General features: G+C 45.5%; 1 protein-coding gene across 1 annotated transcript in view; it reads left to right on the forward strand.

Annotated features, from left to right (window-relative positions):
• Positions 1-27,734, forward strand: part of MAN2B2 (mannosidase alpha class 2B member 2) — a 371,121-nt gene that overhangs the window by 79,131 nt on the left and 264,256 nt on the right. The window contains exons 5-6 of the mRNA XM_078678503.1: positions 6,712-6,827; positions 18,898-19,075. Coding sequence (XP_078534629.1) covers positions 6,712-6,827; positions 18,898-19,075 — 294 coding nt within the window. The remainder of the gene's footprint in view (positions 1-6,711; positions 6,828-18,897; positions 19,076-27,734) is intronic.

The raw sequence follows: 27,734 nt of genomic DNA on the forward strand, positions 1-27,734 counted from the left end.
CGAAGTAAATCAATCATAATTTCGAGATTACTTTACCAGTTCTCAAGCTTTGTGTACAGGAGTATATTTCCTTTTGCTAGTGCCAGAGCCCAGTTCATCTAGTGCTATGAATAAGTATTCCCATATCAACATGCCAAACTCTTCCTCCATGTCAATAGATGCCGCAACTAGTATTTTAAATCCAATCGGCATTAGCCAAGGACATGAATCAGGGGTCTATTGTTGGCAACGGTGATTCTCGTCGGTATAAGGCCTGGCTGGTCTGGTTGGATTATGTTTGTCAGGCACAGGTATTTTCTGTTCACTAATATTTTGCATAAAGGTTAACAGTCAGTACTGAGCAGTTACACAGCGCGGTACAGTGGCATATAGAGTGGGTCTCTTCTTAGTATGGACAAATTTGCAAGTAAGACTTATTCCGTGGACTGGGGCAATATTTCTTTTTCATAAGCCAGGATCAATCAGAGCACCGTAAGTTCCATAGAACTCCACAGTCCATCTCCTCTAGATTGTCAGTGATACCAAGTCATTCCCTTGCGCTCTTTCTGTTTTGAGCATAGAACTTCTCCCAATAGGCCGACGCCTCCCTACTTTATTTTTATTACCTTGAAGCCCCATGCTAGCACTCCTACTATCTATGACTAGACCCTATGTAAGTTGCATCTAATTAATTGAGCTACAACTCTTTGTGAAACAAACTGTTTAGACCTGCCCATAACAATCCTCTGTTAATTTCATCCCAAAAAAAAAGGTACAACTATACCCATCTCACACCACCTGCCTCATACTCCAACATGGCTCCATATAATACCTGCCAGTACAGTAACCTGCTGTCACAGGTAGGACAGAATGCATTTGAGATAGTTTATCCCCCTAACCTATCAAAAAACGCTGCTGAGAACTTCAAACATAATTTACTCAAACAGCACCCCGAAACAATTATCTCTGCATACTTTTGCACTTCAAAAGGTGTGGTGGTTAACAAACTAATCTTGTTCAGTAAGAGAAGAGCTAAATAGAGAAGAATCCTAACCTCCTTACTCTGATCCAACCCTTTAAGGAAAACTCCTCATGGTTTCCAAATAACTATAATGCCCTCACAAGACTTCAAGGCCGATCTCGCAATATCCATATACAACAATGGGATCATCTTTAGACAGTTCTGCACCATCTACCTCATCTAACCGTAGCCTCTCCTCTGTGTTAAATCCCCATGCTGCATCCCCTACATCTTCCTTCTCCCCAATTGACCCCTCACTCACCCACCTCACACCCCAACCCTCGGGCTTGTTCCGCTCTTTTGCATAAGAAACCAACCCCTCTGCCTCTCTCTTCCTCCAATGCACCGCCTACTGGCCACCCCTCACTTACCGTCGCCTATTACTTGCCACCTGACGTCTGAGAAATGAATATTGCTTACTCTCTCTTCTAAAATACGCTCATGCACTGTCATCCCCAAGACCACCCACCCTCCCTCTAAACTCGCCGTCCATTGATGATCAGCGTGTAGATTTAAAATAAGATCTTCAATCAGTGAAGGAGGGGCTTCAGAACCTGATATTCTTCTCTATGAAGTTGGAGAAACTCTGGAGCCTAAATACCACCCCTAAACCCAACCAATCTTGTCATCCCACAATGACCAAACATGAAATAGCTCTTCGCCTATGGTAAACTGGAGCCTACACTGGAAATCACGGGCACATCCCAACCACCTACCCAGGCCCCATAGGATTACTGACCATTTTACAGAGGCTAACATTCACTCCCTTCTACTATCTTACAACTCCTCCCGTAATAATTAATCACATGTGTTATTCAAGATCCTAACTATTCCCTCCAATCCGCTTAGAGAACCCAGCATCAATCTCAGAACTATGAACAAAGATAATTTATTACCTGTCTCCACCTTGAAACGTTAGTAACTAGATCTCACATAAAATCGATGCTTTGAACTGCAGGTCAGCACTTAATCATACTGTCGATATTGCTGACCTCATACTTACACATAAACTGGACCTATGGATCCTAACTGAAACCTGGCTCAACGACTCCTCCTCACCAATCCTGGACATATTAGTTCCACCTGTTAATGACATCATCAGACAGGATGGACCGGTTAAAGTTGGGGGTGGCATAGCAGGCATCTTTCGCTCTACTCTTAACCTGAGACACATACTAACTGCTTTTTGTTGAACAATTAGTGGAGACCATTTCCTCTAACTTTGAGCAACACCATAACCACAGCTTCCTTGGGGATTTCAATTTACACTGGAACGACCTAAATGATCCCCAACTGTGCTCTTTCAAGGCTTTCCTCTCAGACCTAAACTTCACCCAATCCTGCGACGGACCTACCCACAAAAAAGACTCCCCCATGATTGTAGTATTGCCAAAGACAACGTTGTACAACTGGATGACATATCACCTTGTGACCAGTCAGCTCACTACCTTATCTCTTTTCTCATCATGGAAAAGGTGATGATCAGACGGGGACAACCTTGTAAGGCCAAACAATGGGCAAGAAATCTGAGGAATATCAATGCTAAGGATCTTGCCTACATTGCATTCTTCCTCGGCACCCTAGTATGTCAAATCTGGATGACCTCAATGATCTTTACATCTTCTCCGTGATTAATTTTCTTGACGAAATGGCTCCAAAACAGTTCAAAATGATTCCCAACAAGAATCCAATCCCAGGTTCAACTGCCCCCTTAACAAGGAAAGACGCAAACTAAGGGTGGCAGGGAGATCATGGAGACACTCTCCTTCCACAACTAACCTCACGCAGTTGAGGATGACAAAAAGTGCGTACAACAAACACATCCGTTGTACCAAAACCAATCACTTTAAATCACAGCTAGACAATGCTAAAAACAGACCGAAAAAGCTCTTTGAAATTGTCAGACAGCAAGCAAACCACTTAACTAAACCTGTACTCTACACTTGAAGACTCATTCTCTAGCGATGAGTAGTTCTCTACACACCTTAGAGAAAAGACAAGAAAAATTGAACTAGAACCGCAACTCACCTTCACAACTACACATCTTCAGACCCAGCCCACTAGCTCTCCATTGGTACCCATGATAAGCTCCCCTCTCCTTGGCTATATGCAATGTACTCCAAAATTCAGTGCGTCATGGAACTCCTTTTCACTACCAGATGATACTAAACTATTCAAAATGACAAATTCACTTAAACCTTCAAATTATTTCAATGATCCTCTCCCTGCCAAGTGCTTCAAAGAACTTAGATTTTCCTTGCTCCCTATCTGGTCTACGATCACTCACGCAGGGCTTGATTCTTGACTGCCTCAAAATAGGTCAAGTTACCCCCATCCCTTGGAAACCTAATGCAATCTTATTTGATAGCATGACTTTAACCAAACTGCTAGAAAAATGAGTTCACACACAACTCGATAACCATGTAGAACAGTTTCAACTCCGGGAGCAATTCCAATCGGGTTTTAGATCTGGTCATAGTACTGAGACCGCCTTAACACATTTTGTCGATGACGCTTTGAGATTGCTTGACCAGAACGAACCCTGCTAACTAAAACTTCTTGACCTCTCCTCGGCATTCAACACAGTCAAACATGACAAGTTAATCTATCTCCGTGAAAAAAGATGGGGTTATCCCGCCCAATTTTAGCTTGGTTTGCCTCATTCCTAGAATGCAAAGAATCAAAGTCAACCTTTCCCTGTCTAACAGTACACCAGTATCAATTGGAGTGCCACAAGGATCCACTCTCTCGCCCACACTTTTCAGCTTATTCATGGAACCCCTGACTGAAATTCTGAACTGCTCTAACATACAATATCACATGTACCCCGATGATACTCAACTATACTTGAAAATCTCTTCACCCGATTATATCAAAACTCTTAACTCTGCTCTTTTAAAAACTTAACATTTTCTTACTCACAATCACCTGATGCTAAATACGCTCAAGACTGAATTCCTCCTGATTGCTCCCCAAAATCACTCTGCCCCTATTCAAGACTGGCTCAAAAAGCTAACTATGCTCCACTGCGTTCCTCGCATTGTGGACTCCACTAACTCTTTAGGCCTGACTTTGCACAAACACCTAAATATGCTAGACCAAATTAGTGCAACCACCAGAGGAGCCAATCACCAACTCAACACATTAAGGAAACTCAAACCTTTCCTGCCGCCTGATGACATGCAGCTAGTGGTCTAATCCCTTGTCATTTCCTGCCTTGGCTATTGAATGTTGACCCTGGCTGGGCTATCTAAAATCAATTTAGCCCCCCCCCGCCCCTCCCAGGAGCTATGCTGAACTCAGCCACCAGACTCATAACAGAGTCAAAAAAATGCAATCACATCACACCAGATCTAACTCTACTAAATAGTCTCTCTCTCGAAGCTAGGTTCCGGTTCAAGATAGCCTGCTTGACGCACAAAGTGCTTCATTACAACACTCCAACTAACCTGCCAAAAAAACCCGAACTATCTGGTTGTGACCAGACCCTAAGAAGCTCTGACACTCTATTATTGAAACCACAAAAATTCAAGAAGAAGAAAACTTACAACCGCGCCTTCTCCGGTCTTGCTCAAAGAATTTGGAACGCTCTTCCACCAGAAATCAGAGCTAACCCTTTCACCTCCACATTCAGAAAAAACAAGTGCAAGGTCTATTCTTGAAGAACTTCCTGCAACTATAACCTGAAGTCACCTAAATAACTTTTACTTCTTCTATACAGCTTGGATCTACCTCTCAACTTTGTAATTCCTTGACTCTTTATACCTAGTTTGATCACCCTATGTTTCTTTAAATTCCTTTATGGTTTTGCCTATATTTACCGTGCTATGATACCCTATAGGGTCTTGTTCATGCTCTATAAAAACGTTTCAAATAAATCTCTTCATTTATCTCTAGTTGGGAGTGTGCGATCCATCCCTGTAAGGCCTCTGTGTCCTTATAGGTTGGAGTGTCTCATCCGCTTGGAACAACCAAGCCAAAAATCACCTACGTTTATGTCCTTCACTGTGCTGTCTCTCCACACAATTTCTGTTGTCAAACAGACTCAGGGCAGTGTTCCTTGGTTTCATTTTTGTGTTTTCCTCTCTCACTTGTGCTTTTCTCACTGCCCCTATTTCTAACAGCCTCGTTTATGTTCCCAAAAATAGTAACTTGCTATTGAGTGTTAGTTTAACTCTGTGTGCATTCTGTATGCTGTAAGGCATCCCGTTCTCAGGGTGCTTTTCTATTGAGCATTCATTGATGCTAAAACAATTAACTGTTTAGTCGCTGACAATGCTTTTATAAACAGTCTACCAGAAGTGCTTCCTGTAACTTCCACACTGGGTCTTTCTCCACACTCTACATGTCTCAGCAGTGATCGGCGGTAGTACGACTCAATATCCTGCATACTTGGCCATGCACCTTAGAAGAGTAGACTCCATAGCCATGTCTTATCGGAAGTTTAGTGCATGCTTAGGAAGTAGTGTGAAACTCAGTCCCTGTGGCGGTGTAATGCTTGTTAGACCTGCCGGTTGTAAGTCAGTTTATTCAAGTCCTTGGAAGCTTTATTGGCCGCTGCATTCGGTATACGAGAAAATTACTTGGCTGTATTAACATCTAGCATGCTGTTGAGATCACTTCCCAAAAATGCTGCGTATGTAGAAATGTGAGGTTTGCAGCATTTCCCTGAATTCCATTTGTGGCTTGTTGGTCCCTAATACACCAACTATAGCTAGCAGCTAACCATCCAGCAACCCCTTCACAAGCATATTACGACCCTAGATGTCTGTTACTGCTGTTTCAGCCATTGACGGTATGCTGTTTCTTGCCCATACCAATATGCCCCTAGCACAAGAAGGGGAATCTATAAAGAATTCCCCCTGCAGCCTCAGCCACTCAGCTGTGGTCAAATGTTTACCTTGAGACATGCTATGTCAATTTCCCTTTTGCAGACATAGACAAATGCCTTAAACATTTTTATTGGACTTCTTAGGCCTCACATTCAGGTTAGGAAGCTATGTAAGTAGTTGACTGACATATTTGTGCCATGGGATAAGTGGAGCCAAGCTGCCCCCGGATTAAGAGACTGAATACTGTTCCTATTCAGCTGCACTCTGACAATTCTAGCCTGTGTGGTTCTGTTCAGTAATATTAGCAATGAACCATGTTGTCCTGAACAATTAACTCTCATTAAACTCCCTCCCAAGGTGAGGGTCAAAACCACCACCACCTAAACACTACAGAGATCACCAATGATGTAATTTAGCATCCTATGAGTGAAGTAATAACCAGTGCATGGTGGGACCACAATGTATAATTAGCTCAGTAAACTATAACTTGTGACTTTGAGGGTTTGGGTTTTAAAACATTTGTGTTTGTATTATTTTAACACCTAACTATAACGTCATTTCAACATTTAGTTTTTTTTAGTTAATCTTTTGGCTTATTTTAACGCAATCTACAATGTTATTACCTTAGTAACTATAATGTCACTTTAATACTCTGAATCTGGTGAGACTAACTCGTCATAGAGAAGAGTGGGACACACCTATCTGTTCCCCCTATTGACTTATTACACCACCCTGGGCCAAGATTTGCTCTTGACCTAGCATTTTGTGTGTGGGGATGAGAGCCGCTTTTTTTATTTGGTTACAAAAACCTGATCTGTGCTATTGTAGATGGCAGCTACTGTACTCACAGTTTAATGTTTCGTTCTTGATCTTTTTTAGAATCTTGAGTTTGTTTGGAGAGGTTCACCCTCATTATCTGAAGGTCAGGAAATCTTTACTCATGTCATGGACCAGTACAGCTACTGCACACCATCTTACCTTCCATTCTCAAACAGGTATTTACATATTTAAGAATTTTTAAGAATTATTACAAAAGCGAGCTTGAAACAGCAGTTTTGTTTGAATGGCAATGCCAATATTCTGGCTAGCTCTGGCAATACCATATTGCTTTTTTTATTATGGTGGGTGGGCAGCATGAACAGTGGGAGGTGGACTGACCTCAATTTGTCTGTCCTTGTGACCATGGCTTGTATGGACCTCAGACTGTCTTGTTGAATCGACTCATAGGGGCTTGGGGGGCTTAGATGACAGCGCTGACATCTAGATAAGCCCTGCCTGACTTCAACATGAGGCCCAAAACAAGACATGCCTGACCCGGACTTGGCGCCCTCAGTACAGAAGATAAGCAACATGCAGGAGTAAAGCTACTGTAAGATGGCAATCAAGCTGCATACCCTTTCCTACCATACCATCCTCATCATCTCCACCCCCTGCTTCTGGACTCAAGACTTTTCGGTCCCTTCAAGATCTTCAGTCTAAACCCGAACCAAATGTCCGATTCCCAGTGGAGCTGCTAAACTGGCTGAACAATGGCAAGAAGTTCCTGCTCTGTTAATAAGTAATATATAATTGTCTAAGCCTAATCGCTGTTAAAATGTAATCCTGAGTGAATTTGCTATTTGTATATTTATATAACTCTAACCACAAGTATATGTAGTAGACCTTTGTACTTACTACCGCTCCTATGTGATTTTAGAGTTTATCTGTTTGTATCTCTTCCTTGAGTTACTTTACAACATGTACATTTGCAATTTTCCCCTCCTTTCAATCCACTTGTACATTTGCAATTTATTTTTCTGTTTGTATCTCTTATGTAACTCATGTAATCCAAACTCTTTACGTAACGCAACCAGTTCTTTTGTAAAGTGCTCTGACACCTTCGGGTAATGTTTGCGCTATATAAAATTGTATTAAATAAAAAAATATTTTTTTAAAAAGGCACAATGACTTGGCCAGCACTGGCTGCGTCATAGTGTTTTCTTTCATATGGTGGGTGGAGGGCAACAGATAACAGGAGGGTTGGAGGAAAGAAACTATATGGACAAGGGTTGGATGGGAGGGTAGAAAGCAATACGAATAAGAATGGGTGGTGGTGTCGTGTAGTTCCTAAAAATGCATAGGACCTGCACGTTTGTAGGCAACATAAACTAAGGGATTGGTGTTCAGACTGATTCTGAGCATTACCATGGAGCAAATAGTTTCTGGCTACTATCGTACATGACAACCCTTGATCCTTCATGGATCGTGGCTACAGTACTTTTCGCTCAGTCACTCGTGCTCACTTGGTCTCAGAGAGATAAACAGAATAAACGTTGGGGACGTTTTCAATAAGCATTTATTGAACCAGCGTCATTCTTGTATAAAACTTGTTTGCTGCGACAGTCATTAGACAGAAACAAATGTATAAGATTACAAGCACCAACAGAGTAAATAGAAGGTAACATTCTACCATGGTGCTAAGACAGTGAATATATGCAGACATATAATCATGACAGTAATCCAGTGTACTCATACGATGCTGACCCTACCTAAGTGTACCTAGTATGTATGTGGATGTAAAGCCAAGAATCCCCTAGGAAACAGCCAACCCCATTACCTGATGGGAGAAAATGAAGGAACCTGTCTTGGTTTCGAGTTGGATACCCCGCGAGGGATGTCATACCACTGCATGCTGGAGCTTCTATAGGCCGGGACCCCAGCGTCTGTGTCAACATGGAAGCATCTCCACTGACTATCTAGCGAAGTTATGGTTCTTTTATACCATAAAGATAGCCTTATGGTTCCTACCACAATCGATATGTTGTGAGTACAATTATTTAAATGAGTCTAAATCAATACCTGCAATTATGCAAAGTAGTTCTGTGGCACTAAGATGAAGATGACTATGACTTTTAAACAGAGTATGTTAATCTTGTTGTGCACATCATGTGCAGGGGACTTTACTAAGAATCCTCATGCATAATAAATGAGGCTAGTTTCAAAGAAACCGAATTACATTTATTCAGCACATAACTGGGTAAAAGTTCAGTGCTAGAACCGGTATGCAGAGCAAGGTAGGACAAACGTAGGTGAAAGGTCGTTTAGCTACCTAGGCCTAGGTTGGCGTACATAACAGTGAGCGGACAAGAAGCAACACTGACAAACATAAAAAATGTATTGGTCCATGCGAGGTCACAGGTGGTTAATGTCTAGAAAGGTAGGAGGTGAGTTATCCAGTGTAGTGAGCACAGGGTGTTCAGGATCAGAGGAGAAACACAGGAAATGAAAATGTTACATAGAAAAGTTTTTGTGATTGAGGGACGGGCAAGATGAGACAAGGTATTGTCCGTTCCATTCATTCTGTGCCATTAGTATGTGTGTTTTAGAGTGTGAGGAAAATGTTTAGAATGAGGGTTCAGAGTACTAAAGGCAACAATGTGTGTTATGCTTGGTCTGAGTATTTTGCTGTTGGCGCAAATTAATGATAATTTATAGAGTACGAACAATCACCTCATTGAGGCATCCTACAGACCGATAATTACACTGAGGCAACAGCCAGAATGAGTAGAAAAAATAAACCTGGGGAACCAATAATTGTCCTAAATTCTGAATATCCAGTCTGCAGTATTTGATGAATAGACAAACAGGAGAAACTTTGGAGGAGGAGCAAAGTGCCCAACTGGGAATATGTTTATGAAAGAGAGATGAAAGAAAGGCACAAATCGAAGTGTAAACAGTTTTTGAACAATCGGGAGGGACTTGAACTGAATGGGGATGAGAAGGGAAGAAGCAACTATGGGGTGGGGGGTGGCAGGAAAAAAAGCAAGCACAGCACAGCAGGAGTCAGGCAAATCCATATGAGTCCAGCAGTGTGTCAGTCCTTTCAGCAGCTCACTAGTTCTGCTTCTTGGCAGTGTCCTCAACTCTAGAGTGTGCTGAACTGGTGGTATCAGGGTTTCAGTTCTTATAACCAGTTGTACCTTTGAAGAGGGAGGACTTCAAAGAGAGGCCTTTGAAGTCCACAAGGTCCCTGCGCTTCTTGCACTGGTTCCAGATTCACTTCAGGGGGATATGCAGCTGTTTGTGTGGCACATCCTTATTTAGGTGCAAGTGTCAGCTCCTCCTTCCCATCCAGCTCAGAAAGGCCTGTTAGCCTGGTGATGGTCCATCAGGATGTGAAGGACACATCTCAGCTCCCTTTGTATGTGACTGTCTAGAGGGAATGCACAAAGCCAAGCTGTCACCTACACCAGACTTGTATTCAGAGATAGAGGGTTAAAGCAAGCAAATGCCAACTTTCTGAAAGTGGCATTGTCAGACTTACTATTTAAAATCCAACCTCACCATAAGTTGTGATTTTAAATTGTGAGTCCAGAGACACCAAACTCAAAATGTCCATCTTTACCTAATTGGAAATTACACTTTTAGGATGCATTAAGGCGTCCCCAATATTAACCTATGGGCAAGATAGGTAGTGAAGTAGTGGAAAACAAATTTAAGAGTTCCTCTCTACCTGGACATGTAAGACTTGAAAAGTACATGTCCAACATTTTAATTACACTGCACCCTGCCCTTAGGGCTGCCAAGGCCTACTTTCGGGGTGACTTATACGTATAAAAAAGGAAGGTTTGGGCCTGGCAAGTGGGTTAACTTCAATTCATTTGAGGGGGTATCCAAGTGCAAACCTTGTCTCCAAATAGCTTCACTGGATAATTAAATCGTTTTTTCATCATTTTTGAAAATTTCACGTGCAGCCTTGAAACGTGGTCTGCCTGAATACCACATGCATGGAAACTCATCAAAAACAGACGCGAAGTATCACTCCCACGCCAGACGCAAAGCAATCCACAATTTGTGAACGAAATACTCCAAACTTGTTCATATTTTCAACAATTTTTATTCCAGGTATTCCAAATGTCATATTGCTTTTAACTTGTTATCCTGTCACATGTGAGGCGCATTATGTATTGCCCAAGTTTCTACTGCCCCAGTTATGCCAATCCAGGCCTTTTTCCTAAGCATGACGCTACATAAAACATCCTTGGTAGTTGATCACATTTACCCATCGCATTTCGGGCTTTCCATAGCTACCGAGGCCAAGAATCTAGGACTACCTCCAGAACAGTGCCTCACTCACACTGGAGCACCACCATGAAGCGAGCTGCTAGCTTTCACAACTCTGTGCTTCCAGGTTCTCCCTCCATTAAGGACACTTGGTGCTCCCTTCAGGTCAATGGGACCTTGTCTTCATTTGGAGATGCGCTCTTTCCAGCTGAAGCTGACAGAGTGGGACAAGAGTATGTAGAGACGCTAACTTATGAACAGAAACTCTGGATAGCCTCATGTTATCAAGGTGCTCTGAGCAGCAGGACAGAAATTCAAGTGAAAGGTCAGGATCCCAAGTTACCTATAAGCTTAAACATACGCATAGGTCCTCTCTTACTCTATGTAGCACCAAGACCTATTCCTCAGCCTACTGATCTTAAAAAGTATAAATATAAACAAAAAAATTATTGATGAAAAAGCCTGACTCTTTTCATGGTGTTTGATATGGAGCAAACGGAGATCGGATTTCTCTCCCTATGAAAGTGTTTGGAATACAAAACAAAATGGTGCAATTTACATCAAAATTTTAAAAAGTAATGAATTGGCAAATGCAGGCAGTTCGTAAAGGGAGCTCATCAAATATACAAATAGTTAAGGGTCTGCCAGAGTACCAGTCATTGATGTTTTTACCAGAAAATCGTGTGTAAAACATTGGATGCAGCAAAAACCTACATGTTCTCCACAGGTAAGTCTGTCTAAGGTGCTTGCCATGTAGTCCAGCGTTGGATAATATACCAGCAAGCATGTCCAATATACCATAACTACTGTTCTCCAGTATTTGGGGTGTCTTTCATAGATTCACATGCCTGAATCATTCCCCGTCGTCGGAGTAGGAGTCCCACGGTATATAAAAAAGCAGTAATAAGCCATTTGTACATAGCAAATAACAGTTACAATAAACCAGGAAGTGAAGTAGCCTCAGCTACCAATGAAAAAACTTCCACATTAGTGACCATCCAAGTCATTATGTTAGACCAAACTGCAGCCAATCAGGCCACAGCTCCCACCTAGGTATTCTCCCCAGAGACCCAGGCTGTCAGATTTTTTACCGCACGTAGTGTGATAGGGAGTCTCTCTGAGCTCTGCTCAGTTTATTCTTCTACTTTGAAAGTTTGAAAGTTTTCTTCTTTCTAACATGTCCACATCTAAGTCCCTTTTCAGGGCTTGTGACTCTTGTGGCAAGGCAAGGCTCTTCAAGGAAGACCCTCATTCTCTCTGCATATACTGCTTGTATCCAGACCATCAGGCTAAGGAATGCAAGATTTGTCGCACTTTTCCAACAAAAACCCTCAGGGACAGAGAGGGTCGCCTCCTACTATGGATACAACGGAATAAGGACAAGGACTTGCCACTCTCTGAGGTAGGAAGTTTGGCCTCTATGTCTTCTATGGGATCTAGGAAGAGAATAGCTGAGGGTACAGTAACTACCCCTAAGGCTAAGGTGGCGAAACAGGCCCAGCACGCGCTCGCTGCTGAGGAACCTTCGACTTCTAAAGTGAAGAAAGCCTGTCAAAAATCGGTCAAAGAGCCTGTCATTAAAAAGACTGTCCCTTTATTGTCACCTCAGAGGCCTACAACCAAGGCAGCAGCTTCTCTGCCGGTTTCCTGTCAGACTGCCACTACAGTGACTTCTACTGCGACCTATTCCTCACCAAAACCCTCTTTGGTGGTGTCCTCAGTGTCCTCACCTACTTATGTGCATGTTCAAATTCGTCCCATCTCGTCGACGAAGAAAGTTTCACCTACCGTCGACGAGCCTCCGTCGACGAAGCCCTCCTCAGCGTCGAAAAATCCCTTCCCGTCGACGACGACACTACCGTCGACGAAGAAAGCCTTGCCGTCGACGGCTTCACCGTCGACGAAGCACCCGTCGACGGACTCATCGTCAACGAGGAAGACTCCGTCGACGATCCAACCGTCGACGAAGAAAACACCGTCGACGGCCCCGTCGACGAAGTCGTCGACGACGGCCTCGTCGACGAAGAAGATAACGCCGTCGACGGCCCCGTCGACGACCCCGTCGACGAAGAAAAATGTTCCGTCGACGACGAAAGGTGTTCCGTCGACGACGACGTCGTCGACATCGAAAAATGGATCGTCGACGAGACCTCTCCAGCCACAGTCGTCGACGACGGCGAGTTCGTCCCTCACAGCAAAGTCAATGCCACAGGACTTCTCGGTGGCCCAAGGGAATCCAATGACGCCAAAACTGTCAACTTGCACAGATCTTCAAGTATGGTCTGCAAAGAGCAACCCCATATCGTTGCCTTCTCCAGCCACCACTGCGGCGATTCTACAACGCCCATCTCAGGCTGCATGTATGTCACCACTCACGATGCCAGACAGGCTTTTGGATTCTGACGAGGACTCTGGTGGAGACTTATTTCCGGCAGCTACGAGTCCATCTGACTTGCTCATACACGTTAAGGAACAGGAGGAAGAGGAGCAGGTGACGCAACACACAGGGTTGGATCCTGCACCCCCATCAGGGACACAAATGCCCATGGAATTATTTAGAAATTTAATGTCCATGTTGGATGATTACTATCAACGTTTTCCGCCCTCGGAATTGGGCGAATCACACATCACTTCCCCCCCGCCTAGAGGAACTCCGCATTCAGTCCCTCCTAACATGGAAGAATCGGTACATGCCCCATCCATGCCGGTACTATCTACTCAATCGGTGGATGACAATTCTGAAGAGGAGGCTCAGGAAGAAGGAGAATTGGATGACTCGGATTCGTCGGAGTATGAGGATTATCAGGCTGACTCCCCTGCTCCAGATGAACAGCCGAAGGCTGAATCACCACCGGTGGATATTGCAAATTTCCATAGGATTATGGATAACGCTACCAAACGATTTCTCATTACCATGGAGACAAAACAGGATGATTGTTTCCTGTATGATTTCAAAAATCTGTCCCAAAGACAAAGCTGGTCGATACCGATCATAGAGTTTATTTGGAAAGAAGGTCTAAAGATCATGGCCACTCCAAACTCTTTACCTCCAGTTTTGCCACGAGTGGATAAAAAATACAGAGCGCCTGCTTCCTCACCGGCTTGCCTGATTGGACAGGCCAAGACAGACTCAGTCATTGCACAAGCAGCTCAAAAAAGGGCGAAAAACCCATCATCTCAAATCTCCACGCCTACAGACAGAGACGGAAGACGACTCGATACCATTGGCAAAAAAGTTTCCACAATTGCAGCAACCACAGTAAGGGTTGCTAATTCTATGGCGATTCTTGGCCGATACGATAGGCAAATGTGGTCTGACATTTCGCCTTATATTAAGAAACTGCCTGAACCGGACCGGTCTGAGGCTATTAAAATTTTACAAGAAGGGGAGTGTGCGTCGTCAGAGATCATTGACGCTGCAGTGGATGTAGCAGCTACAGGCTTCAGACAATTGGCAGGAGCCGCAGTCCTTCGGAGAGAGGGATGGTTGAAATCTACATCCTTTAGACATGAAGTACAGTCCAAGGTCTTAAATATGCCTTATGATGGCGAGTTCCTATTCGGCTCGCACGTGGATGAGGCTTTGCAGGCCATCAAAAAGGATACTGAAACTGCACGATCTTTGGGCACTCTGCAGTTTCGAAAATCTTCCTTTCGTGGCGCAAGAGGAAGGGGAAATTTCTCCAATAGGGGAGGATATTACCAACAGCGCAACTACACCACTTCTCAAAACACACAGAGGTACCAGCCATATAAGCAACAGCCTTATGGCCAAAGACGTAACTCTTACACACAGCCCCGAGGAAAAGCGACATATCGCGGAAGAGATAACACCAACAAGAAGTGAGGTTCACTTCCTGCCGCCAAAGTGTCCCCGCCAAAAACGAATTGGAGGAAGAATATCCCAACATTACTCAAAATGGTCCAAGATTACTACAGACAAATGGGTGCTGGATGTGGTATCCAAGGGACACATTTTAGAATTTGTAAAAACCCCTCCAAATTCTCCTCCAAAAGGGCCGCCCCCAGCACATCTCAAGGAGCTCTTCATCCAAATCAATTCCATGATTCGAAAAGGGGCAATCGAGAGAGTACCTCGACACCAGAGAGGGACAGGTTTTTACTCTCGTTTTTTCTTGATACGCAAAAAATCAGGGGAATGGCGCCCAATCCTCGATTTGCGTGCCCTGAACAAATTCATCAAAAAATTGACGTTCAGAATGTTAACACTCCAGGAGATCCTACAGTTTTTGGCAGAAGGGGACCACTTGGCAACACTCGACCTTCAGGATGCCTACTTCCACGTTCCTATCTTCCCCAGACACAGGAAGTTCCTAAGGTTCAGAGTGGCTGGCAGGGATTTCCAATTCAAGGTGCTTCCCTTTGGACTACGTTCAGCCCCGAGGGTATTCACGAAAGTGCTAGCACCCGTAGCGGCGCACCTACGATTGCAGGGAATTCAAATATACCCTTATCTGGACGATTGCCTTATCAAGGCCAATTCCTACGCCACAGCAAACGACCATGTCCAAAAATGCCTTTGCCTGTTTCAAAGCCTGGGGTTTTCAGTGAACTTCGAGAAATCAGATCTAATTCCATCTCAAAGAAAGTCCTTCTTAGGAGCAACGCTGGATTCCAAGCTCGCCCAGGTCTTCATTTCAAACGAAAGGCAGACAAAGATCAGAACGATGGCAACCACACTCCTCAGAAAAGAGTACGTTTCTGTTCGGAGATTCAAATCTTTCCTAGGGATGATCTCTTCGTGCATCCCTCTCACTCCAAACTGTCGTCTGAGGATGAGACCATTACAAGAGGAACTCAGTCACCAATGGATGCAGATATCGGGGTCCTTCGAGGATCTCATTACACTGACGCCTCGAATGAAGGACACAATCCTGTGGTGGAGTCAGGCACGCAACCTACAAATCGGCTGTGCCTTCCTCGCAGAAGTCCTAAGATTCATATTGACCACGGATGCCTCCCTAGAAGGTTGGGGCGCTCACCTTCAAGGGATGACGATCAGCGGCAAATGGGACGCTCAACAGAAGAAATGGCACATCAATCTGCTGGAGTTACGAGCCATTTTCCTCGCCCTAAAATCCTTTCTGGCAATCCTACAAGGCTCCACAGTGTTGATTCGAACAGACAACACAACGAGCATGCATTACCTGAACAAGCAGGGGGGCACAAGATCAGCCCGGTTGTCTCAACAGGCTCAAGAGATCTGGACTTGGGCTCTGGATCACGACATCAACTTGTCAGCGGTGCATGTTCCGGGAGTAGCCAATGTACTGGCAGATTCGCTGAGCAGATCCAAGAACAGCACTCACGAATGGGAACTGCATCAGCCAGCGCTGGATCGGATCTTCCAGAGGTGGGGTCTCCCCGATCTGGACCTGTTTGCAACTTATCAGAACAAGAAATGTACTCACTTTGCGAGCTGGATTCCCCACAGGGACTCTTGCGGGGACGCTCTATCACTCAATTGGGAACGGATCTTTGCCTACGCCTTCCCGCCAATTCCGCTAATACCCAAAGTCATCAAGAAAATGAGAAAGCAACCGTGTCGAATTATCCTGATTGCTCCACGGTGGCCACGACAATATTGGTTCACGCAGCTTCTCCTTCTATCAGAGTGCGAGCCAATTCAACTGCCCCGAATTCCACACCTTCTAACAATCCAAGAAGGCAAGGTGTTTCATCCAGACCCTCAATCTCTGAAATTATCGGCTTGGCTCCTCAACACCACGAGTTTGCGCACTTGAACATTCCACAAGACTGTCAGGAAGTCCTGGCCAATGCTAGGGCGCCTTCCACAAACAAAACTTACAAACTAAAGTGGAAACGTTTCTGTGTTTGGTGCCACACTATGAATTTGCATCCAATGACTGCGGAGCCAGAAGCGATATTGCCCTTCTTTTTGCAGCTCGCTAAATCAGGTTTGGCGCACTCAACACTTAAAGTGTTCTTAGCCGCCATATCACGATACCGTCAGGACGGTAAGACTTCTCTATACTCCTCAAGGATAATACAACAATTCTTTAAAGGTTTATTTCGTATGTTTCCACCTGTACGCCGGCCACCTCCATCTTGGCATTTGAATATTGTCCTAGCACAGCTTCTTCGCCATCCCTTTGAGCCTATTCATAAGGTCGATCTCAAGTTCATCACTTGGAAGGTTGCATTACTGCTGGCACTAACATCAGCCAGACGAGTGAGTGACATGCAAGCATTCACCATTAAGCCACCATTCTTGCAATTCACACCTGACTCTGTGATACTACGCACCAACCCGAAGTACATGCCCAAAGTACCATCGGATTTTCATCTCAATGAGCCTGTGATACTTAAGACATTTTTTCCCAATCCGCAGTCACCAGCTGAGCGGACTTTACACACATTAGACATTAAGAGATGCCTTAAATTTTATCTTTCAAGAACAGCTGCCATCAGGAAGACGGATCAGCTATTTGTGGCATATGGCAGGCCAAGACAAGGCTGTGCTGTTACTAAACAGACTATCGCCAGGTGGGTCTCATCCACGATAGGGCTCTGCCATCAACAAGCAGGTAAACCCTTACAGACCTTACCTAGAGCCCATTCTACAAGAGCAGTCTCCTCTTCAACTGCGTTGTTTGCTGGTGTGCCTCTCCCGCATATTTGCAGAGCAGCAACATGGTCCAGCAGACACACATTCACGAGGCATTACTGTCTGGATTCTTCAAGCGACACCGATGCCTCGGTGGGGAGAGCAGTCCTACGAAATCTGTTTCAGTAAGGTGAGCCTCTGGTGTTCTCTCCCACCTCCTTTACACTCTTTACGCTTTCTTATGATGTTGCATTGCTTTCTTTTATGCATGATAACTATGTTTTGGCGTATAAGAGCGAGATATTGTATTACTGCTAACTACTCGGATTCAGGCATGTGAATCTATGAAAGACACCCCAAATACTGGAGAAGAACAATAGTTACTTACCTGTAATCTGTGGTTCTCCAGTATTGGTGTCTTTCATAGATTCACATGCACCCACCCACCTCCCCTCAGAGTCTCACCCAGACTGTTATGATATAGCTGTATATACTCTGGTACACTCCAGTGCTACAAAAATCTGACAGCCTGGGTCTCTGGGGAGAATACCTAGGTGGGAGCTGTGGCCTGATTGGCTGCAGTTTGGTCTAACATAATGACTTGGATGGTCACTAATGTGGACGTTTTTTCATTGGTAGCTGAGGCTACTTCACTTCCTGGTTTATTGTAACTGTTATTTGCTATGTACAAATGGCTTATTACTGCTTTTTTATATACCGTGGGACTCCTACTCGACGACGGGGAATGATTCAGGCATGTGAATCTATGAAAGACACCAATACTGGAGAACCACAGATTACAGGTAAGTAACTATTGTTCTTCTCCTCTCCTTCTCTGCATTTTCCAAGCACACATCTTTTCCCCTCAAACCCACAGCTTACCCCTGTTCAGAGGAAAGAGCGCCTTAAGGTTAAGAAAAAGGGTGTATAAAGGTGGGGACATGTACGTGAATGTGGTAATTAAATATATTAATCAAATGAGACTGGGGTTTTACTTCCAAAAATAAGAAAGATACCACTATTATCAAATATGAACTGGGTGTCACTCAATGCATTAGACAAGGAGCGTTCAGAGCCATTTTGAAAAGTGCCTTCAAAGCAAAACACAATGATATGCATTTGAGCAAGATACATACAAGATTTGATAGAAGGGAAAACAGGGCTTACCAGCACTCTGAAGTATCATTCCAAAGCGAAGAGCAGCTGTGAGACCACGCTCACCTGGCCACAAGGACAACCAATGTGTTTATTTATGTTTGCTATAATTGTTTCCCATTCTATATTTGGCATAAGACTCGCATACTGTGTTTCATGCTGAACTAGGAATAGAAATGTATTCCTTTGAAAACCCGAAAAAGAATTATTGTTTTAGAAATGTATGTTTAGTGAACTGTTTGTATAATTATTTTTCTTCAATATTTCTGTCTGTGTAGGTCGGGATTTTATTGGAATGGTATTGCTCTTTTTCCTGACCCTCCAACAGATGGCATTTATCCAAATATGAGTCTTCCAGTTACTGATGACGCAATCCGCTCTTATGCAGAAACAATGGTAGCCAATATTAAACAAAGAGCAGCCTGGTTTCGCAGTACTGAGGTCCTGTGGCCGTGGGTAAGTATCTCTCTGTTTCTACTCACAGTACCTTGTGTTCATTTTATTTTCACTATTTCTAGAAATTGCTTTTCGACAAACAGCCCCTGAGAAAGTTGTGGCTGTGTGGCCTACGACGGCAGATATGTTAGCTTCATGTCACAATGGTTTTAGATGGACATACTTTTATAAACCAGGGAAGTTTGAAATGGATTCTCATTGGTGGCATTTGAAGGCTGCATCACCTTAAGTATCCTATACAGTCAATAAACAAAGGATCACCTTTGAGATCCATGGGATGTAAAGTGATGTCATGAAATTGATCACAGAGATCCTAACAGATCCGCGTTACTTGACCTCATTGATCATCAAGGAGTGCCTTTTACTTAGCATCCTCCTCCACAAACTTGCAACATATTACTTCGTTTTTTATTTAATCAGAATATTACAGCGCCTGTATATCTTCATGGGTGACCAGCAGCGCTCTACAAATCTACTGATTGATTGATTGATTGATTGCGAGAAAGCATACACCCTTCTCATCAGATTTTAGTTAATAGTTCACAGTTAATAATTCTTAGCTTTCTAATTGAGCCCTTCTTACTAGTTCTTAGCCTTATTTTTTTTGCAGAATTGAACAAATAATTGCACCTGACTACTGGTACTAAATTTTCTTTTGCACTGGGCAGGGGGGTAAAATTGTCCAGACCAGAACATAAATACTTGATGCTCATGCAGTGTATGATCTGATGTTTTTATCTGATAGTTTTTTACATCCCACTTGAGGGGATCTTCACACATCAAGGGGATCATTTAATGTTTGGGGGAGTGGAATGTAATTGTAAATTTGTGGGGATGCCACCAAAACGAACCCATTGCCAAACATTAACGAGGTAGTGAGTATGTTGGAAGGTGCAGCTGTGTTTTCTACTCTGGACTTGTGCTCAGCCTACAACCACATCGTGTTGAGTTAGGATTCCAACCTCTTTTATTACTCCACAAGGTAAGTTCCGGTTTAAGAGGAGGTTGTTTGGCCTTGCGCCAGCGGCATCTGTGTCTCAGAGGGAAATGTTTCACATCTTCATAGACATAGAAGCCAATGTTAAGTGCTTCCAAGATGACATTCTGATCTTTTAACAAAACTAACAAGAACATTTAGAGCACTTGGAAAAAAGTGTGTTGGGAAAGCAAGGGTTGACATTAAAAGGGTAAGTGTTAGCTAGGGTATACACCTAAGCCAGGCAGAACCCACCATTCTAGTCAGGATAAGGGAGTTACACACCCAAGATAACGCCTGCTCACCCCCTTGGTAGCTTGTCAGAACAGTCAGGCTTATCCCAAAGCATTGTGTAAAGCGTTTGTGCAACACAAACACCAGTGATTCCCTAGGCACACCACAAAAAGAGACTCCACACAAGGGTATATAAAAATATCTTTTGTATTAGAAAAACACACAGACCACAATTAAATGAATCCATGTGCCACTAGGCACTGGTCATAATATCTCAATTTAGTGCATCAAGTAAATACATATAGGCTGCCCACGCCATTGACCATCCTGAAACACAACACCCTACACCATCCCTGTACATTTTAGGTAGCTCCTGAAACGTATTCGTTAGACTCGCATTGTAGGGCATAAACACGACATAATTGTTCACCTCAGGATATAACATACAGTAATTCACATTGTACCTAAATCACCACTTTTCACCCTAGGAAACCGCAGTGCACTTGCGCTTCATTTAGAGGTTATGCAGTAATTTCCCTGCCTCACCTCACTTCAAGACGGGAGACCTCCGTCGAGGTCTTCCCCGTGATGTCCAAGAAAACAATGCCTCACGAGTGAAAGAGTCGCTCTCCACTTTCGGGCAGTGCCACAGCTCTGGCAAAGGGGAGGGGGCAGGGCCCTCATCCGGTTCCGGGGGTGTCGCTAGCCCCGAGCCCTCACAGGGCTCTCAGTTGTACCCTGCTGCCGATGGAGGGAAGCACCACAGGTTCTTCCTCACAGGGAGCCAAGCACAGGTTTTCATAAACAGGCGAGAGGAAGCACAGCTATTTTGCCAAGCACAGCCTGAAAGCCCCAGGATGGTGCAATCAGACTGCAAGCACCAGAAAACTCTGAAATGAAAGTAAATGCACGCCGATAGAAGCTTTTCCAGAACTAAGCGCCAGGACTGTGCAAAGTAAAGTGAAAGCACACACTCTTTATAAAACAAAGTGGAAGCACCAGAGCTTTTGCAAAATGGAGCACAAGTTCCAGAACTTTCCCATAGCAAAGGGAAAGCCTGCAGAAGGAAGACTTTGATGTCCGTGAGTCTTCCAAAAACAGGAGGCCAGCACACAGAAACCCTTGGAGATTCTCCTCAAGCTGGATGCCACAGCAGGCAAAACGAGTCAGTCCTTTTCCTCCACCACAGACAGAAGCAGCAACTACAGGCCAACCCACCCCTCACACAGAAAAGGCAGCGCTCCTCACACAGTCCTTCTGCTCTTCTTCTTTACAGGGTCCTCTTGTTCCTTGAAGTAATATAAAGTACTGGGGTTTTAGATCCTATACTTATACCCAAATTGTATTGTTCTCTTTGCCGTAAGGGCCTCTGAACCCAGTCCTGTTCTTCCTGGTGCAGCATGACCACATGGGGCAGAGACGGCTTTGTGAAAAAGGAGTCACAGCCTATAGGGAAACTCCTCCCACCACTCTAAATGCAGACCAGGTCTAATCAGGCAACCGATAAGTCACCTAGGCAAGGCAGGGCCTACCTCAGTTCCCCCAGTAACTGTCTAAAGTGAATGCACATCTCAAACACCAGACGCTGAATACACAAACAGCCAGAGACACACAGGATTGTAAAGTAAGAAAAGGCTCACTTTCTAAAAGTGGCATTTTCAAACACAGAATTAAAAAAACACCTTCACATACACTGCACCCTGCCCATGGGTGGTACCTTGGGCCTACCATAGTGGTGTCTTACATGCAAGGAAAGGGAATGTTTGGGCCTGGCAGGTGGGTGCACTTGCTAGGACAACATGTCAGTTTATAACTGCGCGTGCAGACACTGCAGGGGCAGGTCTGAGATACATTTACAGGGCTACTCATGTGGGTGGCACAACCTGTGCTGCAAGGCCTCTAGTAACATTTGATTTACAAGCCCTGGCACACACTGTGCACTATACTAGGGACTTACTAGTAAATCAAATCTGCCAATCATGGATAACCAATTATATCACAATTGTTACAGAGATATATGCCCAGAATCCTATGGCCAACGAAAATGGCAAGAAAAATAGAAGGCAAAAGGTTTGTGCATAAACATGTCAAAAGGGCCAGGTATAACAGCAAGAGTAAGTTATTTTGAGTCTGTGTGGAATATCTGAGACATACCTTGCCAAAGGATGGGGTTGTGCCTAAAAATTTGTTGGTAGATGCCATTTTGAATGTACCTGCACCGGTCAATAAGAAGTATTTGCTCTCGATTACAGACCTCTGCGAGTACCATAGTAAATTCATCAGATACTTTGCACCTAAAATGGAACCGTTAAGAGAGCTGAATGGGAGGAATGTGGAGTTCTTGTGGTCAGAGAGACAACAGAAAGCTTTTGAATTGTTTAAATCGGAGATTGCCCGGACACCTACATTTAAACCCTTTTGTGTAAACAAGGAATGCATAATAACAGTTAATGCTCGCCTTCATGGTGTGGTAAGTGTGTTGTCACAGAGGTGTGGTAGGGAGGAATGGAATGCAACATTTGCTTCTCACACCCTGAATGATGCAGAAAGAAGGTATGCTGCAATTGAGAACAAGTTGCTAGAAAGTTTATGGGCAGTGGAGCATTTTTGCATTTACTTATGAGGCTCTCATTTCATCCTGGAAACAGATCACAAACACCTGATTGGAGTTTTTTGTCTCGTTGGCGGGGTTGCCATGCCACTGTGCGTACTGCGAGGTTGATGTCTAGACTCTAGGAGTAAAATTTCAAGTTGGAACATGTGCTTGAACAAAGCAGTGTAACTACTTATGTTTGTCAAAGCTGTATTGTGACAATAAGAAAACAGTGGACGGGGCAGGAGATTGAAGAGTAAGAGCTAACATAGCAGATGTGATGTCCAAATAATTTTAAGGTATATATGAGATGTGGAGGATTTCTGAATAAGGGAATGTGTTGTTAAAAAGTGTGTTTGGAGGAGGAGCTTGGCGGGCATCCGAGATGGCCGCGTGAGCACAGCGCTCCCCGGACCCCCGCCACTCCCGGCATGATATCCTGAACATATCCTGATTCTTTACAAGGATTGGTGTAGAGGACGCTGAGCTGATTGCCCTGGAACTTTTGAAATTTGATTTGGACCCGGGGTGCCGGAGTTACGGTGGTTCGAACTTTCGGGCTCCGCCCTCGAGGTACGCCCGGGACTGGGTGAGGCTCTGTGGCCGTCTTGGAGTTGAACAACAGCGGCAGGGGGATTCGACTTGTGGGTCCCCCTCTTAAGTTTCGGTTTCGTTTCTGCCTCAGACTGAGACATCTGGCAGGGGAGCCTGGCCTGGACTGGGTCCGGGGCACGAGACGGCTGTCGGGCCTTTGGCTGGCTTATTCTCCTATCTGACTGGCCCTATACTAGTGGTACCCTAGCAGCGGCTCTTTGGTCCCGAAGCCCTACTTTCCTGTGGCCATTCCATCGAGCCTGGTAAATCTCCTGGTGACGCAGTTCCAGCATGGCAGGCAGGGGGGACCGAGAGACTCGGAAGACCAAGACGCCCCTGCGTGGGGGCCCGGTCCAGTCTAACGTTATGGACCGTTACACCCATTCGAAGGGGTCCCCCGGAGCTGGCCTGCCCGGATCAAGTACTGCTGACCACATTGTGGACGCGTCAACGGAGCCGTCCTTGCAGGACATCATGGGCGCCATCTCTGGCATGAAGGAGACGATAGGCCAACAATATGAAGCTTTGGCCCACAAAATCGACACCGTGGCCATTGATGTGAACTTGATTCGAGCTGACCTGTCGAAAACCAATGAGAAGGTGAAGTCATTGGATCTCAGGTCATCCAGCCTCACGGCAGACGTCTCGGAAATACAGACGGAGATCGGCAACCTCTGTAGGGTGAACGATTTCATGACCCGGCGCTTGGAGGACTTTGAGAACAGGGCACGTCGCTGTAATGTGTGCGTGGTCGGAGTTCCGGAGAATCCAGAACCTCACTCTGTTGATCTCCTTGCTGAGGACTTGATCCAGAACTACCTCTCTCCGTCTGGTCTGAGTAAATTTTTCGCAGTGGAGCGTGCCCATCGTGTTCCGGGGGGCCAGGGTAAGCCAGGTGCCCCGCCGAGGCCTATTGTTGCGAAACTCTTCCATTATAGGGATCGGGACGCTATCCTGCAAGCATCACGTGTGAAGGGCCCGGTGGCCTTTGAGAACGCCACGGTGAACTTTTATCCAGACTTTTCTCAACAGGTCCAGAAACAGCGTATGGGCTTCCGTGGTGTCAAGAAACGTCTCCGAGACATGGGGTTACGCTACGCTATGCTTTTTCCGACCAGGCTGCGCGTTGAGTACAATTACCGAACCTTCTTCTTTGATCGGCCTGATTCTGTGAATGACTGGCTGGACTCTCTGCCTGACCGACCTCCTGCGACTGAGTCCGCCGCCCACCCGGGTGGTGCTGAGGGTGGTGTGGAGAGCTGAACAATTCGTCCACGCCTGGGCCCTCGTATAGAGTAAACTCTTCAGGGATTCTATGCCTCAGTGCCTCTACTGTTTGTGTGTTTTCCTCATTATCTGTCTTGCTCGGGGTGGCGGGTGGGCCAGAGCCTTTCCTCCTCCGGGGTCTTTTTGTAGAATGGGGGTTCTTGGGCGACAGGCACACTGCATGTTGGGGTGGCTTTTTAGCATTTTGCAGGGGTGCAGGGTGGGGGGTGTTTTCTTGATTGTTGGGAGGTGGGTGGTTGGAACGTTCGATGTTTTTGTGTTATGTTCTCAAGGCGACTCAATCTTGCTTCTGATGTTTTTTATGTTATGCTCATTGCAGAGGGGTTTCGGCGTTGCTGTGTGGGATGGGGGGTAGCGGGTTGAGGTTTGTTTCGTGGAATGTTAATGGTCTGGGTGATCGCATTAAGCGGAGTGTGGTGTTAAAATGTCTACGCCGTTTATCTCCAGATATTGTTTTTCTACAGGAGACTCATTTGGTGGGCAATACTTGTCGGGCGATGAATAGGTGGGGATATCGCCTTGCCGCACATTCGGGGTTTACCACGGGTTCCAGGGGGGTGGGTATCCTTGTTCGGGCTTCCCTCCCCCTAGCTATTGATGATGTGATCCTTGATGATCGGGGGCGTTATGCTGTGTTCGTGGGTCGTTATGAGGGTCGCACCCTCTCCTTGTTTACTGTTTATGTGCCCCCTGGCCTACAGACTTCTACCTTTTCCGATTTGGGCCGTGTGTTGTTAAACCTCCCTGATAGTACTCTCTTTATTGCAGGTGACTTTAACTCTGTGATCTCCGGTCTACACGATCGTTACCCCCCTAGGGATACTCCTTCGGCCCAACAGTGGCTGGGTGGGTTTTTGGACACATTTGGCTTGGTTGATTGCTGGAGGCTTCTACATCCTACCCACCTTCAATACACTTTCCATTCGGGGGCCCATGGGAGTCTGTCTAGACTGGATTATTTCCTGATGCCCGCGGCGCAGACGCCGGCGGTGCGTGAGATCAGACACCTCCCCCGGGGCATCTCCGATCATTCTCCGCTCTGGCTTTGTTTTGAGATTGGGGTGGAAGCGGCGGGCCGAGTGGCTCCTATTAACCCCTGGTACCTTACCTCCCCTGAGACCCGCAACCTTTTGACTAAGTCTTTGGTTGCCTATTTTTTAGACAATGAGGGGTCCGTTTCCTCTGCAGTATCCCTGTGGGAGGCCTTTAAGGCAGTGATTCGTGGGCAGGCCCTTTCCCTTATTGCTGAATCCAAGAGGGCTAGGAATCGGGAGGTGGTGGACCTTGAGAGAGAGATTGCGGAGAGGGAGGCCGACTTAGAGTCGGATGTCACCTCTGATAAACTCCACGCCCTGGGTCTGAAACAATTTGCTTATAGGTCTTTGGTCACGGATGCGGCTAAACTGATGTTTCGGGAACAGCAGGGTCGTCTGTATGATGTGGGGGACAAAGCGGGTAAATTGTTGGCGTGGTTGGATAAGAAAGAGAGGGCGAATCGTGTGGTGCCTGTGATTCAGTTGTCGAATGGTGTCGAAGTGACGGACCCGGTTGGAATAGTTGAATGTTTTGCGGAGTATTTTCGTGTGGTTTATACCCCTGTGTCTGGACGTGATGTGGCAGACTCTCGCCTTTTGTTGCGCGATATAGCTTTACCCAGTGTTTCCGATTTAGACTGTGTCTCGTTGGAGTCCCCTTTTACTACGGATGAGATAGCGACTGCCATTCGCTCGCTCCGTTCGGGCAAGGCCTTGGGCCCGAATGGGTTGCCAATTGAGCTGTACAAGCTACGCCCTGACAGGGTAGCGCCCTATCTTCGTGCCATGTTTTTGGAGTCCCGGCAACGGGGTATTCTCCCGTATGACCAGCATCTGGCTACGATAGTCGTAATTCCCAAAGACGGGAAACCGCGGGACCTTTGTTCGTCTTATAGGCCCATTTCCCTGTTAAATGTTGAGCCTAAGGTCCTGGCTAAGCTTCTGGCGACCCGCCTACTGACGGTCATTAGTGGCTTGGTTCATCCGGATCAATCCGGATTTATCCCACATCGCAACACGGCTCTTAACCTACGTCGTCTCCACGGTGCTGTTGCGAGGGCGGGGCTTCTGACGGAGCCGGCCATTTTGGCCTCGTTAGACGCCTCGATGGCCTTTGACACTGTAGAGTGGCCCTATCTTTGGGCAGCTCTCGAAAAATTTGGTTTTGGACCTGAGTTTATTGGTTGGGTGAAGTTGTTGTACGTTGAACCCTTAGCGCAAGTGGTGGTGAACGGTAGAGTTTCTGCCCCCTTCTGCCTTGGTAGAGGGACCCGTCAGGGTTGCCCCTTGTCTCCATTGCTTTTCGCGCTTGCCTTGGAACCATTAGCTGCGTGGCTGCGATGGGAGCCTTCACTCAAAGGGATCCGTTGGTCACCGGACTTTGAGGACCGCGTCTCACTTTACGCGGATGACATTCTTCTATATCTCACCTCCCCGCGTAAATCTCTAAATGTTTTATTTGACGTTCTTACTTCGTTCGGTGCTAACTCGGGCCTTGTTATTAATTGGGCTAAGTCCTGCGTGTATGTTCTTTCAGGTGTTTTGCCCCCCTTTGCCGGACAGATTTCCTATCCAGGTAGTCCAGTCTGGCTTCAAGTATTTGGGGATTTTTATTACCCTGGACCCCTCACTTCGGTTTGAACGTAATCTCCTCCCCCCGCTTCTTAGACTGCGACTGGATGTGGCCCGTTGGCGTAAGCTGCCCCTATCTCCTCTGGGTAGGGCAGCTCTTTTTAAAATGATGTCCTTGCCGCGGTTCCTCTACGCACTTCAAAATTCTTATGACGACATTCCCGCTACCTATTTCCGAGAGATCGAGAGTCTGCAAAGACAATTGATTTGGGACGGGCGTCCACGTATAGCTCTTGCGAAACTTACCATCCCTTGGTATGACGGGGGCATGGCGCTCCCCGACATCAAGAGATATTACTGGGCTGCCCA

This window comes from Lissotriton helveticus, chromosome 2_2 (genome assembly GCF_964261635.1).
Source record: "Lissotriton helveticus chromosome 2_2, aLisHel1.1, whole genome shotgun sequence".
NCBI lineage: Eukaryota > Metazoa > Chordata > Amphibia > Caudata > Salamandridae > Lissotriton > Lissotriton helveticus.